The sequence below is a fragment of the Vulpes vulpes genome, chromosome 6 (assembly GCF_048418805.1).
Source record: "Vulpes vulpes isolate BD-2025 chromosome 6, VulVul3, whole genome shotgun sequence".
NCBI lineage: Eukaryota > Metazoa > Chordata > Mammalia > Carnivora > Canidae > Vulpes > Vulpes vulpes.
In genome coordinates, this window is record NC_132785.1 from 30,515,454 (window position 1) to 30,534,294 (window position 18,841).

General features: G+C 33.7%; 1 protein-coding gene across 29 annotated transcripts in view; it reads right to left on the reverse strand.

Moving 5' to 3' along the window:
* Positions 1–18,841, reverse strand: part of MYCBP2 (MYC binding protein 2) — a 266,736-nt gene that overhangs the window by 36,940 nt on the left and 210,955 nt on the right. For all 29 annotated transcript variants that reach the window (XM_072760790.1, XM_072760789.1, XM_072760784.1 and 26 more), the window contains 7 exons: positions 13,194–14,837; positions 11,946–12,115; positions 10,744–10,988; positions 8,386–8,553; positions 4,005–4,162; positions 2,887–3,086; positions 1,900–2,049 (listed from right to left, as the gene is read on the reverse strand). In XM_072760790.1, the coding sequence (XP_072616891.1) occupies positions 1,900–2,049; positions 2,887–3,086; positions 4,005–4,162; positions 8,386–8,553; positions 10,744–10,988; positions 11,946–12,115; positions 13,194–14,837 (2,735 nt within the window). The remainder of the gene's footprint in view (positions 1–1,899; positions 2,050–2,886; positions 3,087–4,004; positions 4,163–8,385; positions 8,554–10,743; positions 10,989–11,945; positions 12,116–13,193; positions 14,838–18,841) is intronic.

Genomic DNA, 18,841 nt, shown 5'->3' on the forward strand with positions numbered 1-18,841 from the left:
TTTTCTTTTTCCTTTTTCCTTTCCTTTTCTTCTTTCTTCTTTCTTTCTTTCCTCATCTCCATACCTAAGGTGGGGCTGGAACTCACAACCCCAAGATCAAGAGTCACACACTCCATAGACTGAGCCAGTCAGGCGCCCCCTATACTCTCTCTATTCTTTGTGTAGTGACACACATGTATCACAATCTAATCAAAATCATTATCAATCCATGGAACACTAACACCAATCTCCTGCTTCCTAATATATATGGTACTGCTGAGTGTACTTTGGCACTAAGTTTTAAAAATCACTCCCATTACACATTATCACTTTTTATATAGTCTTTGTTAAGATGTAACACTTTCTTTTCTTTTCATTCTCAGATCTTCCATGTGAGAACTCCTATTATAACTGAAGCACATTACAATTTTCCTTAGTAACAGTCTATTTGTGGCAATCCCTCTGTTTATTTTTGAAAATATCTTTATTTCGCTCTTCTTCAAAGATAGATTCACTGGATTGACAGTTATTTTTTCTCAGCACATTGAAAATATCAATTGATTGCCTTTTAAAAAAAGTTGTCTTATAACTTGCAATATTGTTACTGAAAATTTAGCTGTCCTCTTCACTGTCCCTACTTTAAGTGTAATTTTTTCCTCTGTGGCTGCTTTAAAGACCTGCTCTTTGTTTTGATTGTTCAGATAATTTACTATGATTTGCCCACCATGATTTCTTTTTCCTTATTCTGCCTAGGGTTCACTGGGCTTCCTGATTCAATGCATTGTCATTTGTAATCAATTCTGGACAATTCTCAGGTAGCAACTCTTTAAATAGTGCCTGGAACTCCAATTAGATAAATGTCACATTTTGTCATATTTTTTACTTTTTAAGCAACTCATTTTTTAATCTCCCATTTCTGTTTTATTCTGGATGATTTCAAGTCTCTTTTACAGTTCACCAATTTTTTGACTAATTTGCTGTAAATCTCAGAGCTGATTTTTTTTTTTGTTCACTGCTTTTATTCTAACATTAATTATTCTAGTAACACATAATTCTTACATGTTAGTTTTTTCATATTTGTTACTTATATTTATTACATTATATTTTAAAGTTTATTTCTTTTAAATACATTAAACATAGCTATACTATATACAAACACACACACACACACACAGATAATTACAACCACTGAAGTTGCTGAAGATTTATTTCTGTTGCTTGTTGTTTCTACTAGTTCTCCCTCATGGTACTTTGTTTCCTTTTGAGTTTTAAGAATTTGGCTATGATAATGTTGCTTGATATCCTTGGAAGTTTATCATAAAATATCAAGCACCTAACTTTAGAATGCCTGCAAGTGAATTAAATGCTGTCTAGTTTACTGTTTCCCTTTACAGATATGGAAATGAAGCCTACAGTCACACTGGTACAGAGGTGGAAATGGGCTAACATCCAGGTTTCCAGGGTCCTAGTCAATGCTTTTTCATTATGCAGGTTGCTTCCTATAAATCCCGCCCTTTCTGGCCAAGCAAACATTTTAAAATTTCATATCGCTACACAGTACACTTTTTACTCTCTGCCAACTTACAGCAGTGTTGTGAAGTAGACAGATCTTCCCATAGGATAATGTTGTCCTGTTTATCTGTATTATTTAGTATTTTAATAGTGTGTATCTTTCGGTTCATTGCTTCATGACAATAATGTTTAGTGAGAAATCAAAACTGAATGACCTCATTTTTGCTAGAGAGAAAACTTCCACTAAGTCGAGTGAATATGTTGCTCATAGAATTTAAATTTTATTCTTGCCTTTAGGTTATATAGTCTGTGAATGAGCTCATGCATATTATTGTATTATTTGAAGGTGGTTCTACTCTTCTATAAAAATATGGACAATTAAAAAAAAAAACCCAAAATCTCATTTACTTGTTCTGCATTTTCTTTGTTTGTTTTATTTTCCTCATCCTCTTCTTCCTCTGGTTCCACTGGAGCAGGAGTCAATGATGCCACAAAATGCCACAGAATGTCATGTAGAGAAGTCGTTTGGATGACATTACATAGAAGCCAGTTGAAAGCCTTAATAAATGATGGTTAAATGAGTCAAAGATGAAAAGAAAACATGAGAGTAGACATGCTTCTAAGAAAGAAAAAAAGTACCTCCATGGACCAAGTGTTTCAAGAAAAGATAATAAAAACATCTGACCTTTACTTCATTACAAACACACTAAACTTGAAATAGTCAATAATTTTGGTCCCAATTAAAAACTTTAGGGAAAATAATACTTATGAAACGCAATACAGAAATATTTTTTCAAACTACCTTTTATTTCAAAAGTTCATATTAATTTTTTGAAGCACATTTTTTCCCAACTTGCATTTAGGATAACACAGACTATGTTTCTGAAGTTTTATACAAGCTATCATATACTTAAACACATTTATATTGTTCCCATAATCAATGAAGTGCAGGTTATTTATTATACACATGACAATGATTTACTATATATAAAAATGACATATAGCAACCTTATAATTTCTCAACAGACTCAGAAAAGTTATTATTGTTAAATTTATAACTCAAAAGCCCTATTTGTCATCTCTTTTTCATGATACTTCTAACTGAAATGACATCCGTATTACAAAAAGCTTCTTTTAAAAAAGATACTAACAGGATTCAAACAATAAAGCAGTGTAGAAATAAATTTCTTTAGTGTTTAAATATGGATCTAATTTAAATTCATTTATATTCATATACTGAAGAGTTTCATTTTGATGTGAACATTTGATATTTCTGATTGGCTAATGTCTCTTAATTTTTTGAAATTCCTGTTGAGTAGAAAAGGAAGTAACATTAAAGACAATCAACTGATTTGTATGATCAATGAATCAATAACCCCATGAATGTATTCATACCTCCATAGCAAAAACTCGGCAAGCAGATTTCCTTAGGGCCTGTTTCATTGCTATTTCAAGACCTTCTAGATCATGATGTTGTATGACAAAAGCTAAAACTGGCCATTGGAAATTTCGTTCTCCTTTGGAAAGAGAGCTGTGGGCTGAGATTAGCCGGGAAAGCTCAGGAGATGGATGTCGTAAGAGGGAAGAACCAACTTCTGTTCATAAAAAAAAAAAAAAAAAAAAAATTAAGTTTCATAGGCAATACATACAATTAACATATTTAAGATGATATTAAAAATAACAGTATCTAGCTTATTTAGTATAGGGTCTTCGGTTTTTTTGTTTTGTTTTTACATGTGACACAAATCATAACCACCTCAATTTTTACTGAGGCTGAGAAAGATTAAGTTTTTTACTTTCCTAAAAACATTTAGCTATTAAGTTGTCGAACTGTTTTTGAATCTAGGCCTGAATCTAAAGTTCATGCTTTCTAAAACACTCTAAAAACTAAGTGTTGATTTATTTTCCCTAAATGTAATCTATATAAGATATATAATCACTTGTTTATAAATATTAGACCAGATCTTCATTTTAGTTAAATGGGCTACCTCATAAATCACCATATTATCTTTTTCTCTTGGATTTCTTTTATTCTTGACATAGAATCAAGCAGTTCTAATTAGGGGCTACTGATAACAACTAGTCCAGCTTATGTAACTTTTTTCATTAAGAGCTACTCATATCCCCACATTATCTATTCAGAGTGGAAGTAGCTCCAAGTGTTATAAGCTTCTATTAGGAATGCGAATATAATCATGAAAGTCTAAGTAATTGAAACTACTAGTCCACTGAAACTTAGTAGAAGGGATAATGGAAGTAACATTTGGCTTAGATACCTAGCAGGTAAGATTTAAAGGTCAATTTATTTTTGAATTATCACTGGATGGTCTCTAGGTGTCTCTTCCAACTGAGATGCAAAATTTAAACAGATATACTTTTAGGTGTGTCACATAAAAGGAATGTCAACCACAATTTTAAATTAATCCATTTCCTTACAAAAACTAAATTTTACAAAATATCTGCAAATAAAACCATTTGGACGACACAATCTTCCTTTTCATCTTTATACTTACCAGTGTCCCCACTGTTAACTCTTCTTCTAGGAATGGCTTTAACTCGTGCAGGTAAAATGGAGTGTTGCTTATCATATTCAGAAGCAACAACTGAGTATGATCTTTGGAAGACAGTTCTCTTTGCAAGATCAGTATCAGTTATGGGACTAGTTTCCAAACTGCAGACAGAACATGATGATAGATAGAAATTTAGGAGAAAAAGTGAAACTATATTTAATTAATACCAGTGTAGTCAAATATATGAACCTATATCTCATGTGGAAAAACACAAATTCAAAGCCAACTTGACAATTTTTCCTTAAATCACAATTTCCTCTTTCCAAATGCAGTAACATTTTGATTGATTTCAGAACCTGTGCTTTAAAACTTTTGGTTTTCTTAAATCTACTTTGCATTTTTAAATGAAAAAAAAATTAAATATTCTTAACTCCTTTCAGAATCAAAAGCATTGTGGTGGAAGTTATGTCATGATATTCAGGAAACCCAGACAGATATATGCATAAGAGCATGGAAGAGAAAGAATATAGATATATACATACATAATAAATTGGAAAGTGAAACAGTACAATGTTCATTCTGTACTTGAGTTTTCTATTAGGTTTCTCAGTCTTGGGAAGTGCTGCCCAGAGCCCTTTCTAGAGTATGGCCACACTAAGTGCAATGAGAAGTAAGAAACTGATTTTTGGCATAGAGTTATATTATACTGATATTCTAGAAGAAACTAAAATTTTTCTATTTACTATAGCAACATTAAAAAATACTTGAAAAGTTATTAATATGGTTATATTCTTTTACTGAGGCATTTTATAAAAAAGAGAAATTCCTTACTTTCTCTCTAGAACAAATTTACAAACTATTCTTTTCATGTATTATTTTTTCCGTTATTTAATTCTATATAGCGACAGTTTTGCACACCATGAGTTCTGGATTTCTTTTCCATCATGCAAGCCAGGTTTGAACTCATAAATTTGTCAGTCAAGCTTATACATTTTCTAGGAAGTAGTTAACTCCCTGGATGTTTATCTTACACACCACCTCTCTAAGCATATATACATTTTTGTTTGCACAGGCTATAAATAACTGTATAGAACTCATGGGGGTAAATATGCCTACTGGATGTCAGATTGAGCCAATAGGTTCCAGAATGACCAGAGAGCATATGGATACATTAATTTAATTCACTTTATTTTATTCTTTGAAGATTGTATTTATTTGAAAGAAAGAAAGAGCACAAGCAGGGAGGAGGAGCAGAGGGAAAGGGAGAAGTAAACTCCTTGCTGAGCAGGGAGCGCAACGTGGGACTCGATCCCAGGACCTGGAGATCATGACCTGAGACAAAGGCAGATGCTTAACCAACTGAGCCACCCAGGCACCTTTAATTCACTTTATAAATGGTGTTACTATAAAACTCAAGACAGTTGTGCTTTTAGAGGAAGTTTATCCATCAACTTAAAAAAAAAACATTGTTACACAACCTAAAATGACTTTTTCTTATAAAATTCGTCATGTTTGAAAAAAAAAAATTCAAGCAACACAAGAAAGCCAAAAGGAAGCAAAGATGACCATCACAACTTTGGCTACTTTGCATCAGATAATCCCCTGTTGTGGGGGGCTGTCTTGTGTACTGTAGAGTGTTTAGCAATATTCTTGACCTTTCCACACTAAGATGCCTATAGAACTAGCCCAGTTATGACAAACAAGGATGTTTTCAAACACTGCCAGATGTCACCTATGAGGCAAAACCACCTTCTACCCTCCCCCACTGAAAACCACGGATTTAATGGAGTCATTATTCTTGATTTTTTTTGTAATAGCTTGGGTTTGTCACAACTTTTCAACAAAACAGCTCAAAGATGCTGTATTCCCTGAATTACTACATGCTTGCCAAGTCTCAACCTGGCTGAATATAAAACACCTGCGTTATTGTTTTTCATTTAAGATTTTATGAAAATAACCCTTATGTTTAAAGTATATAGTCTTTTAAATGTGTTTTTTAGAACATGCATTATTTGATTAATGCATTATTTGGTTCTAAGATTCTCGAGATATTTTATGATTTCAGTATGTCTGATTAACTGGGTAAACCTTCCAAAGTAGTATTTTCTTTCTTCTGAAGCTTTAGAGATATTGTTTCACATTTTTTCTTTCATTCAGAGTTGTGCAACAGAAGTCTGAGTTCAGACTAACTTTTCCTTTTGCAAGATGACTTCTTTTCCTCTGCTCAGATATTTGAAAAGTTCTTACAGGTTTTTCCCTTGGAATTTCTGTATCTTAAGCTATTTTTTTAAGTTCAGCTATTCTTCACAGTCACCCCTATAAAAATTGCCTTTTAATCTGGAAATTCAATACTTTATTATTTGGGAATTTTTTTTCTTAGTTTTAGATACATTTTCAAATATATTGGTTGGTTTAAAAATACCAATTATTCTCATGTTGTATTGTTCTGTTTCCATACCTGTTATCTTCATTCTAACTGCTATAATTTCTTTACCCTTTTACTCTTTACTCACTGTGATTATTTCAGATTTTTCCTTTATGTCAATCATTCAATTTACTATTCTAAACATTTTAATTTATTAGTCTTATAAGGGTGTTGATTTGGTCTTCACTCTGTCTTGGTAGCTCTGTGATATATCCTTTTAACACATTCTGTTTTTTATCTCATTCTCCCATTGTTTCATTAAATATATGTCATTATCAAATTTTTCAGTACAGCAGAATACAAACAGAAATGTTCTTTTCTTCCTTGAGAGAGTTTTCTTTCAGATTGGGTTCTTCATCTGACTTTCATGACATACTATTTATTTTCCTTTTGATAATATTTTAAAGTAAGCAGCTCTGTCTGGGTCTTTTGTTTTGATAAAGTATCAGTGGATTTCCCTAGAAATCATTTTCCATACTATTTGACACCTGCTTTTTTTCCCCTTCTAGAGAGAACTTGAAATTCTATTGAATATTCTATACCAGGAACATTACACTGAGATGAGTATCTATCCTCTTTCTGTGGCAGTATTCCCTGGCACTTTGGATTGTTGCTTCACTTCAGCATGGAACTGTGGGAAATAGGATTCCCTAGATGTCCACTTTCTTCTGTGATACTAGTGATGAACTGAGGGCTTCTACATTAGATGATTTTATCTTGACTATGATATTCATGATACACAGAATATTCTATGATATTCCAAGATACATGGAAACTTCTTTTCACTGTCTTTACCTAGAAGTTTATGCCACTTTATTTTAATCCTAAAGGGTAACAACAATCCAATGAATCACATTTATCAGACTAGTCTCAACATGGTTTATAACTCTTAAAAAAAATCTCCCTCCTTTAGAGATACTTTATTATCTTTAAAGATATAAAAGGCTATCCTTTACTCTTTGTAGAAAATTTTACTGATTTTTAATCTTTGTAGAAAATTTTAAAAGCAGCTCAAGAATAACTCTGATGAATAATCCACACAGTTGGGTGGAAATGTTGCAAGTCTTTTTGATGTAAAAATACTAATTTGGATATATGAGTTCTATTGTGTGTATTAAAATAGCTGTTATATTATTAGCTTATAATTATAACTGCATAGTATTAACACAGTGGCATATCTTAGTAAGCAGCACGTTTTTTCTCATTTATAGCAAATTTCTTCCTTTCCAATGATAATGTGTCTGCAATTACTCATGCCTGATATCTTGATGCTATCCTAAACGTATCTTTTCAATTACCCAGTTAGCCAAGAAGCCCCATTGGTTTTTACTAGAAAATATTTTTTATCTATTTTTTTAAATAATCATTGCCAACATAATTCAACTCCACACAGTGAAAATCTTTGACTAAATTTATAAGCTCCCCAATTGACACTGTGAGACTATCTTTGCATTTTTATCCTGCAGTTCCTCCTCCAAAAAGTCCTAGTGGTACCCTAATTCCCTCTGCATTATATTTATATGCTTTCATTCAGTTTTTAAGGAGGTCTTTACACTGATACTACCACCATACCTAAGTGGGTGGTAGATTGTATGCAATAATCTGGTAAGTTCAAGATTTCTTTTTGGTGCTACTTCTCCCATGAAACTTTCTCTAAGCACTGCCTCAAAGTGAATTTTCTTTAGTCTGATTTATTACAGCACTAAATGATACAATATCATATAATGGAATCCTTCATTATTACTTCATTACTTGGTCTTTTCTTTCCAACTACTCTGCCTCTGCCTTATTCATGTATGTATGCTTTTTCTTACTGCTCTAATACTTAGCAGTGCTGACTCATTGTCCTTCTGGAGATGGAAGGATATATAAAAGAACTTCAAAAGACTTCTTTTCTAGTTTAAAGTCTTTCTCCCACCAAATACTGGCTATTCAACAGAGAGGAGAGAATTGAAATACCTTGGTGGCATAGACTTCATATTGCTCTCTGGCTCTTCAAATACATTAGGACTTGCATCAGGGGTTACAGATATGTACGGGGCAGGTACAGATGTTGAACGTAGATATCTCATTTCATCCTGGAATAGGTTGTCATCTTGATAGCCCACAAAATTTTCATGATGATGCCTGCATTAAATCAAACCCAGTAGCTTCAAGTAGGATGGCACCATACTTTTCATTTTTAATCTCTTTTATAAAAGTAAAACAGCACATGTAATTCAAATAGGGTGAAGTACTAAAATACTCATACTATTTTTTTTTTAATTTTTTTTTTTTAAATTTATTTATGATAGTCACAGAGAGAGACAGAGAGGCAGAGATACAGGCGGAGGAAGAAGCAGGCTCCATGCACCGGGAGCCTGATGTGGGATTCGATCCCGGGTCTCCAGGATCGCGCCCTGGGCCAAAGGCAGGCGCCAAACCGCTGCGCCACCCAGGGATCCCCTAAAATACTCATAGATGTCAGTAGGAGGAAATAAAAGTCTGACAACTTCACACATCAATATTCCAGGTACCACAAACATTTCAAATCCAAAATTGAACTCATTTTCTTTTATTTTGAGAACTTTTCCATCCTTGAGTTTTTGAGTGATCCCACCAACTACCCAGGTGCCTAGGCCAAAGTATCTTGGTGTTGTGGTAGGCCTAGACCTCAACTGTGACCAGCTGTGATCACTCAGCCCTGTGAATACTAGGTTTCTTCTCTTCTGACTCCCCATCATCACTGCCCTGGTTCAGGCTCATGTTTCTTGCATGGACTATTTAAATATAATCGGTCACCTTTTTTGGTAGGAACATATGTAAGAATCAAATGTTCCATGGAGTGGGGTGGGTGTGGGTGTCCATTCCCCAGAGGGCTAAAAATATAAAATCCATAATTATGGTAGAGTGGCATTTTTTTAAACATGTTTTACAATTTGATTCTTTCCTTTTCAAACTGGAACAAAGAGTTATTAGCCTGAGTTTACTAAGTGGTCTGACTGAAGATAAAGATTTGTTGCATTTAGCATACTTAACGATTTCTACCTTGGTCTCCAATGTATTTAGTATCATATTCTCATTTTGTTTCCTATTCATTTTATTAAAGTACAAGGCACAAAATTAAAAAATATATATATATAATTTTGCTATGGAGAGGACAACACTACCATAATAGAACTGTTGGTTGGCAAGCTATTCCTGTAGGCAATTTCCAGAAATCTTCATTTGACAGCTCTTGAAAAAGGTCTGAATTTGGTATATCAAAGGCTGTTTATAATGCCAGTGTATAATGTATGGAAGTATAGGCTGTACAACTCAAGTTCAATATAGGAAAATAGTATACTATTAACAGGCTTCCTCCACCTTCAGTTATATCCTTTATGAAGTTTCCATGTTCGAAGCAGAGTAATCTTCTAACTGCAAATCAGTTTATGCATTTCCCTGTTTAATATTCCTTAACTGTTTTCCCTGTATATGGGATAAAATCCAAACTTAGCATGGGCTATAGGGCCCCACAATACCTGGCCTTAGGTAACTATTTCTAGGGCATTTCATATGTTTCTCCCAGTGGCCAATGCTTTAACCAGCCTGATTCCTTAAACGTGTAATGCTATTTCACATTTGTCTTCACACATGTGCTTTACTCTGTGAGGAACTGCTATCTTCCATCACCTAGTTGATTGATTTCTATTTATCTTTCAAGACTGCTAAAGTGTCAGATCCTCTGGGAACCTTTCCTGATTTCCTTGGAAAGATTCAGGTACTCTCCATCCTTTATGCTCTAACAGCATTGTATGCATACTTCTATTATAGAACTTCCTCATAAACATTTTCAATGTTTCCTTTACAGGTCTGTCCTACCACCAGAGTGTAAGCATGTGGAAGTCAGGATTTTATTATATTCATCTTGGTGTCTTCAAGTTCTAAAACAAAGTTGTTAACCAGCTAACTAACATTTAAATGCTAACAGAATGAATAATTTAAAAAAATGAAAGATTTCAGTAGCAAATTGTTTCTTTCCATTGATACCAACTATCAATAGACTGAAGTCAGCTTTCCAAAAGTAAAAGATAGCTGAAGTCTTAGTTTCTAAGATATTTTGTATTAATAATACAAACTGATAGAATATTTACATGAGTTTTTAAATACTTACTACCATAAAATATGTACCCTACCGGTTATATATCGGTCAAGGCAACTCACAAAGTAAATTCCCAGAGATCTCTTTATTGTACACAAAAGGTAATGTAGTGTGGGTATTCAGAGCATGATATTAATCAACAATGGCTATGAATCCCAAGTGATTAAAAAAAAAAAAACAGCAAGTTATATTACCTAGCTAATGTCTGCAGATAGAGACAAGGCATTTTAACGGGAAGATCCTCAGAAATGCCCTCTTTCACGCTGGGAAGATGAGATTGAAATGGCTTTGCAGGATGGTAACACAGAATGCTTGGCTCTGCTGCACTGCTCAGCGACAGTAGGAAGAGCGCATTTGCTTTAATCACTTGGTGAGCTTCCATAGTGGGCAAAGCACGAGGAGTCTTGACTTGCATTGGCTTCCTCCTGGATTGTTTCACCTGCCAAAAAAACCTCCCTAGTGATCTTTTCCTACTTATATTCAAATTTTAAATTTCCTAACCTAAATACTGTGAGTTTCTAATAGAAATTATTAAACACTTATAGAACTATTTTAAAATAATAATGATTACCAAAAGTAACATTCACTTTTTGCTTTTTCTGAACTGTCTGAAATTATTTTATTTATTTATTTATTTATTTATTTATTTATTTATTTATTTATTTATTTATTTAAAGATTTACTTATTTAATGATAGACAGAGAGAGAGAGAGAGAGAGAGAGAGAGAGAGAGAGAGAGGCAGAGACACAGGAGGAGGGAGAAGCAGGCTCCATGCCGGGAGCCCGATGTGGGACTCAATCCCAGGACTCCAGGATCGTGCCCTGGGCCAAAGGCAAGCGCCAAACCGCTGAGCCACCCAGGGATCCCTGAAATTATTTTATTTTGAACATAAACTATTTTTCTTTCCTTGGGGGTGGGGGGAACCCAAACACCTAACTATAAAATGTAATTTTATAAAGAGTAAATTGTGTGTGTGTGTGTGTGTGTGTGTGTATGTGCATGTGTTTGGCAAAATTTTTAGTTAGATGTGCCTCTAGTTCCCATGACACCCACAACATAGTTAAAGGTTAAGAAAAAGAGGAGATAAGGAGTAGAAAATAGAAAAGGAAAAGGGAAGAAAAGAGAGTTCAGATAAAGGTGAAGAGGGAAAGCTATGTATATGTGTAGAATAGCACACCATTAATAATAAAGAATTACATAGTAAACATTGTCAGTAAGGTATATGTGCCACGTTAGTTTTGTATTATCCTGATAGAATTTACTTTTGTAATTAAAAATAACCTAGTACAAATATTAAACTTGTATATTATTACTATTATAAAAACTGATCTTTACAGCGATTTTATAAGATTTATTCTTATTACTAACAGTATAACCAGAACAGAATAAAAATACCTTCTCCCTTGCAGCAGCCTGTTTTTCACGGAGGTATTTTTCTCTACAGCGATCACATACCAGATACCAAGTGCTTCCTCCAATGCCCCCATCACCACAGTTACCAGCCCATCCTCCACAAAAATGCCCAATGCTATTGTAACCTTGTCCACCAGCATACCGGCCGCAACCTAGAAACAAAAGCAAAAATAACAGTTTAAGTGTCCTTAGCAATCTGATCCTTGACACTTACCCATGAGTGATGATTTACTTTCCCAGAGTAAGCAAAATACTTAATCAAGTATTTGACTTTTCAGGCTATTAACTGCATTAGAAAAATTGCATGCTTGTCCAAAACTAACCAATTAAATGATGCCTGAAATATTGGAGATACTCTATACAGGCAGAAAAAAAAAAGAAAGATATAGGTACATTTAGATTATTGACATACGCCAATAAGATTGGACAAAACGGGTATAAAACATTCAGTAAGAATGATATATTTTAAGGAACCACATATTTTATAAAACATTTCACGTGTAGTATGTAAAAAGAAAAAATTTAACAAAATTCATAATAGGTGAATTTTGGAATACTTATCAACTGTTAAAGAAATCCTACATTTATCTAAAATACAGTCTTCTGATTAAACAGCTGAGATCAGTTCCATAGGAAAATGCCCAAGGAAATCAGCATAGTCTAATTTAATTTACAATTTTTAATAGGCAAATACTAAAATTGAAGGAGACCTAATACTGGGATTTTTCCTATGTGTGTGGACATGTCATTATTTCTATTGTACCTTAAAAAGTATCCTTTGGGTAACACATAAAACATTTAAAAATAAAGTGTTCCAGACTGTGATATATTAAGATGCCATTATGCTATACTGTATAAGAAATTACCACAGTATAAGAAATTCTACCTATTTTCCACAAAAACAATACTGATGATGCATTTTAAATAAAGTTTCCCGGGATGCCTGGGTGGCTCAGTGGTTGAGCATCAGCCTCTGGCTCAGGGTGTGATCCTGGGATTTTGGATCCAGTCCCACATCGGGCTCCCTACATGGAGCCTGCTTCTCCCTCTGCCTATGCTCTGCTTCTCTCTGTGTCTCTCATGAATAAATAAATAAGATCTTAAAAAAAAGTTTCCCTTTAACAATTTATACAGCAGCTCAAGTTAGAAATTATTTAGTTCAGAAAAAAAGTTATTCATTTTTTTTTTTATACAAAGTACTTATAATACAGATTCAAGAATACTGTTTACCTGGGTGAGCCTGTCTCATGTGATAGGTCACTGGGTATGGATGGGATTCTCCACACAGCTCACAGATGGTATCTTTCTCTGGTCCTCCCACTGCCAGCTGGGCCATCTCACCAAACAAATTACCCCTGGGCCGAACTTCTGTCTTTTCCTTTTTCTTTTTGTCTTTTTTGGCCTTCTTATTCTCTTTTTCACACTCTTTCTTTTTAAGGACTGCACAAGAACCGGGACTTGGAAAAATCATATTCTGGGAAGCTGCTTTGATAGTGGCCAAAGAGATATCTTCCCAAAAAGCTACTAAATGTTGTAAAGTTAAGGGAAGAGGAGATTTGGACTTCATCGGGTGGTGCATGGACATTTCAAAAGTGGCTTCAGTTTTCCCATCCTCACATTTTTCATGCAGGGGCGGTTCTTTAAGCATAGACAACACCTTATTTTTGTTGATACTACCCATTTTAGATATATCTGGTCCATGGGGTGCAATATTAAACATATTTAGTGCAGATGATATCTCCAATGAATGTCTATTTTTTAATTTGGTTTCCTTTTCTTCTGTAGGCTGTTGACTGTTTAAACTATTTCTTATAGGAGCATGTTCTTTGGAAAGTTCAGGATTAAATTTTAGGAAAGAGGAACAAGCCATTGCATCGTGTACTATGCCTTCATGCCACAGGAAAGAAGCAAAGACTGCTCTGGCACACTCCGCCACAGAAGGAGACATGGCTTGCTTGGCTGGCTCTAAAGGTTTAGATCCATCTCCTTTAAAGAGAAAGCTAGATTTTTCCTTTTTGGGCCTGGTGTGCCTATTAGCACATTTTCTACTTATTTTGGGGGATGCTCTCATTTCCTGTTCATCTTTCAGTGGTGCTTTTCCTATACTGAAATGAACTTTATTTGAACTTTCATCAACACTCTTAAATTCACTGCTTTCATCACAAGTGCTATCTGTTAGACTATTTGTTTTTAAAGTACTTGAAGTGCAGACTTCGACCACCTCACTGTGAAGGTTTTCTTGTACCACGTGGGGAGAAGGAGCTCTATTTTCAGATCCAGGGGAATCTTTAGAATCCTTTGGGACTGGTTTTGGTTTTGGTGATGTTGATCGTCCCCTTAATGGTTCTGTGAGTGGCATTTTCTTCTTGCGTAGAGTATCTGGGTCAAGTGTGTAAGAGTCTGATTTGGAACGTTCCCGAGGAGGATCAAGTTTAGTCTTAACAGGAGCAGTGCTTTTCTGAGGTAGATTTTTATCATGTGGTGAGGAGGAGCGTGGAGAACTAGCACCAGATGGGCTAGACCTATTAGCTGGGAGAGTCTTTGGCTTAGGAGATGATGATCGAGAACCTGGCCCTGGGGATTCAGCTCTAAAGCTAGAAGACATCCTCCCATCAGATTTTAGTGTCTGCAAGGTGTTGTGATTGGGGGACAAAGACCTACTATGAGAGTCTGACCTCAACTTTGCAGCATCAGATTTCAACATAAGGGATTCACTAGCTGATAAACCTTCTGTACCCCTTGGCTTCTTCTGATCAGCAGTAGTCCGGCTCACACGTCCCTCAGGTTTAAGTGATCTGCTGTGTTTGGAGGAAAGTTCTGATTTTCCTGATGTAGAGACTGGTCTAGAAGATGTTGAGATAGTTCCTCGGTCACCTGTATGATCCATTTCATAGTGAAACTTGTTAATAAAACTATAACTTACTGACAATATAGCCACTAGATACTAAAATAAAAACATAGCTAAAAAATTTATATTATCATAGACAAAAATACTTGAAGAATAAAGGAACAAAGGGAACTATTTCTCATAAAATTTCTATTGAATCATTATACAATCATTTCCACCAAAAACTATTTTCATGGATGTACAAGAAACTGAACAAACAATACCTATGCATCAGTATGAATTATCCATGATATCTGAATCTCAGCCCTAGTACAATAATTAATTAGAATCTAAATTCAGGGACAGACTAGAAAGAAAAAAGCATAACTAATATTTTTAAATAAGAAATTAGGAAAACCTATGTATTTTAAAATTTAAGTAGTCTGGCTAAATTTCCGGTAGAGTCATACTTCATATCCTTACTAGGATAATGGTACAGATCTTACTAATTAGAAAACTGAATTTATAGATAGATAACATTTATTATTTTCAAGTACACAAATACATAATATTAGGCCAATAAAAAACTGCTTAGGAAACATTCTAATGATTGGATTAGAATTTATAATTAATATATGAATGCCCGAAAGTTATTATTTAATTACCTGTAATTCAGGCAGTCTATTGTTTATAAACAGATTGTATTCTAAAAGTTTATTTAATTAATTAAGTTTAGCTGGTGAGAACTTAGAGCTCATGTCCTCTTGGAAAAAGAACAAATGGCGGGAATCTTCAGAATTAGTAGTTTAAGTCTGAATCATAAGGCCTTGAAATAAGGAGTCAGGAAAATAACAGAAAAAAAGAAAAAGAAAAAAATGTCCCTTTTTCCTAGGCAGAGCACTAGGTATTTCTACAGGGACACCATTTGTTTTTGGCATCCTGGCCCTCATGTCATATCTCTCCTTCCTCATACTTTCCTTTGAGGCATTAAAGCCAGGGTGTCCTTGTCACCAGTAAGTGTTCAACCTACAACATTACCTTTCGTCCCTAAAATAAAAACGTCTACCTTTCATGCATATAGTATTAATTAGTTGTGAGGAGAAAAACAATCTGATTAAAGTGATTCAAGTGGTATTAAAAACTCAAAATCCATAAATCTTGCTAGAAGTATTTACATTTTTTTAAAAAAAGGGTATCTGGTAAATTGAGATAGATCTCTTACCTAGCTATATTGCAGATATTTCTCTCTCTTTTTTAAAGGGATGCAAACCAATCTGGATAATGTAGGGAAATGTCTTTTGGCTGGGTTATGTGCATGTACAAGGGCACATATACGTTTGTAGTCAACACCCTAGTTGTCTATAGGTCAAAGCTGTGTTACCACGAAATCTCCCCTCCTAATAAGGTTCATATGGTCCATAAGGACCGGTATCTTTGTCCGTTACTCTTCACTGATATATTGTCAAGAATAGGTCTTGGGATATAGTACATGCTCAATAAATACTTTTTCCTTCTGCTATTCCCAAATTTCAGATTCTCTGAAAATTACTATGACTCCCAAAGCCACAGGGCAGAGTTAACTGTAGCCATTATGGTGTAAGGGTCAGATGCATGCAAGTCTTTTAATTCTGTAGTAAAATAATGCTGTAGGGCAAATAGCCTATCTAAGGCATATTAATGAACAGAACAGTTATTTTAACTGCAATATGTTCAGAATAATTATTCTCATTCTTTGGATGAACAAAATAACTACACTAACTATAATGCTCTTCAGTTTCTATAGTTCTTTATTATTCTATCATGAATTTCATTTATCATATGTAGTACGTATTCTTTGTATAAAAAGCGTGTAAGAGACTGGGCTAATTGGAGGGAAAAGTGGTGAAAAAAACCACAATATGGAAAAAAAAATTTAGATACTGATGCTCTTGGTAGAACACAGATAAAAAGAAAATCTTGAAAAATAAGTGCTCTCAAACTGTACAAAAGTAGTTTTAATAAACTGCTGCTCATCTTATTGATCTAGTAACAGAGCCATACAGTTAATTTTATAAACAAATAAATTGTGTTTGGTAGAATTAAACACCAGTCTAGCTCCTTCCACTAATTTTCAATGTGTGATGTTTGGAGTACTATTTTGTTACTTATTTGATAGTTAGAAGTGCTTTCATCATCACATTTATTTCAGAAGCTGAACCATATGTAACAGTAAAAGTAGACAAGTAAACAGTAAATCTTTTATGTTCGCCAGCTCTCTAAGAGGTCAATTCATGAATTGAAACAGGTTTGCTTTCTAAATCAAGGTGTGCAATTTCTCATAAAGGGAAATCTCTGTGGTTGGCTGAACTATATGGAATCTTACAAATATCAGGAACACCACTTGTCATACACTAGCAAAAAATGTATGCTATACAAAGGGTTAGACAGTACATGTGCTTGTATACCTCATTTCTTTGCCTCTAGTCGTGGTGAATATTTTCTCAAGATCTGTAAATGGTGATAGCTTTAGGAGTCCAAGTACATAAATAATACAGAATTATTTCTTCCTGAACTGTTAGTTGCCAAATTATAATCATATCCTTTTGAAAAATTTACTTTTCCAAAATATATTTCATCTATTTTTTTTTAAAGAGTGTCATGTTTTGTTTATTAAGTGTGGTAAACCCATGTGCTAAGTAATTAGGTTTTAAAAGTTTAGGAGCATGTAGTATTGGTAAAAACTGTCATGCTGTAGTTGCTTGAAATATCAATACATATAAACAAACACTGTTAAAAATCTTTAGAGCATACATAGTACTTTCACATTCATCACTTAATTTAGTTTAATGATTACATTTATCATCTGTGTTAATAGGCAAAAACTGTCTAGTCTCAATGGAATTCTGAAGAAAAAATAATACAGGACAGGATGGAAATTTAATACATTCAAACAATGTAGTAAACATGTTAAATGTTATGTATTCATTCATTAATGACCTGTGTAATTTTTTCATGCCAAAATCATAAATCATCAGGTTATGTGATACCACACAATTGTTAACATACCATAATATAATACTAAATTGTGCTATGCCATTACTATGTATCAGGTTATACAATAGTATTTTTTGTAGAGATCAGGTTCTACAATACTATTATCCTAAGAATATATAGTATTACTGTCAACTGTAAAAACGATAAAAAGGTTTCACCGATTTCTAAGAAAAAGGAAAATTAGTTGAAAAACTTATGCAATATATTAACCATTGGTGCAAAAATAATTTGATAAAATTTTCTTAAAATACAGGATTTTAAGTTTAATTGAAATTACCTTAAGACAAAAAAATGAGTAGGTGTCACAGTCTCATAAAAGACCAAAAACATATTTTTAAACTGTCTGAAATTTTATCATCATAGTAGTTTGAATATTTCTAAATTTAAAATATTAAAACTAAGTGGCTAAGAAAATGATATTAGGAAGACTCAATGCCAAACGGGACATGTAGGCTTATACCTATGTATCTAATATATGTATATCTATCCTGATAATTAAGTCAAATTAAAAAACTTCAACTTAATTATCAAAGTGTTTTTCATAAAAAACTAAAAAAAAAGGAAAATGACTTAACATTCCATAACAGGAAATAAGTTTGTAAGACTAAACCTATCACATGAGATACTATGTTTTTACAGATCACCATGTGCTTTTTTATGCTTTATATACCATCTTGTTCTGATAAAATATTGACTTTACAACTCCCCAAATCAGGCATTTCATTCTATATATCTATTTTGTTTTTAAAGACCTTAATAGGTTTGAAATTAAGTAAAAGTAATATTTAACCTACAGATAATAATAAACATGCATATCAATTAGGATAATTAGTACCATAATAGTGAATGGACATAATACAAATTACCCCGAAATACCAAATTTTAAATAAAATGATAAACTGTAATCTCAAAAAATGGAATGAGATGGAAATGACTGAGGTGAACTAATAAAACTTTACTGAAACCTCCTATGTTCACTATAAATGGCCCATCCGTGAATGCACGCATACCCACCCTT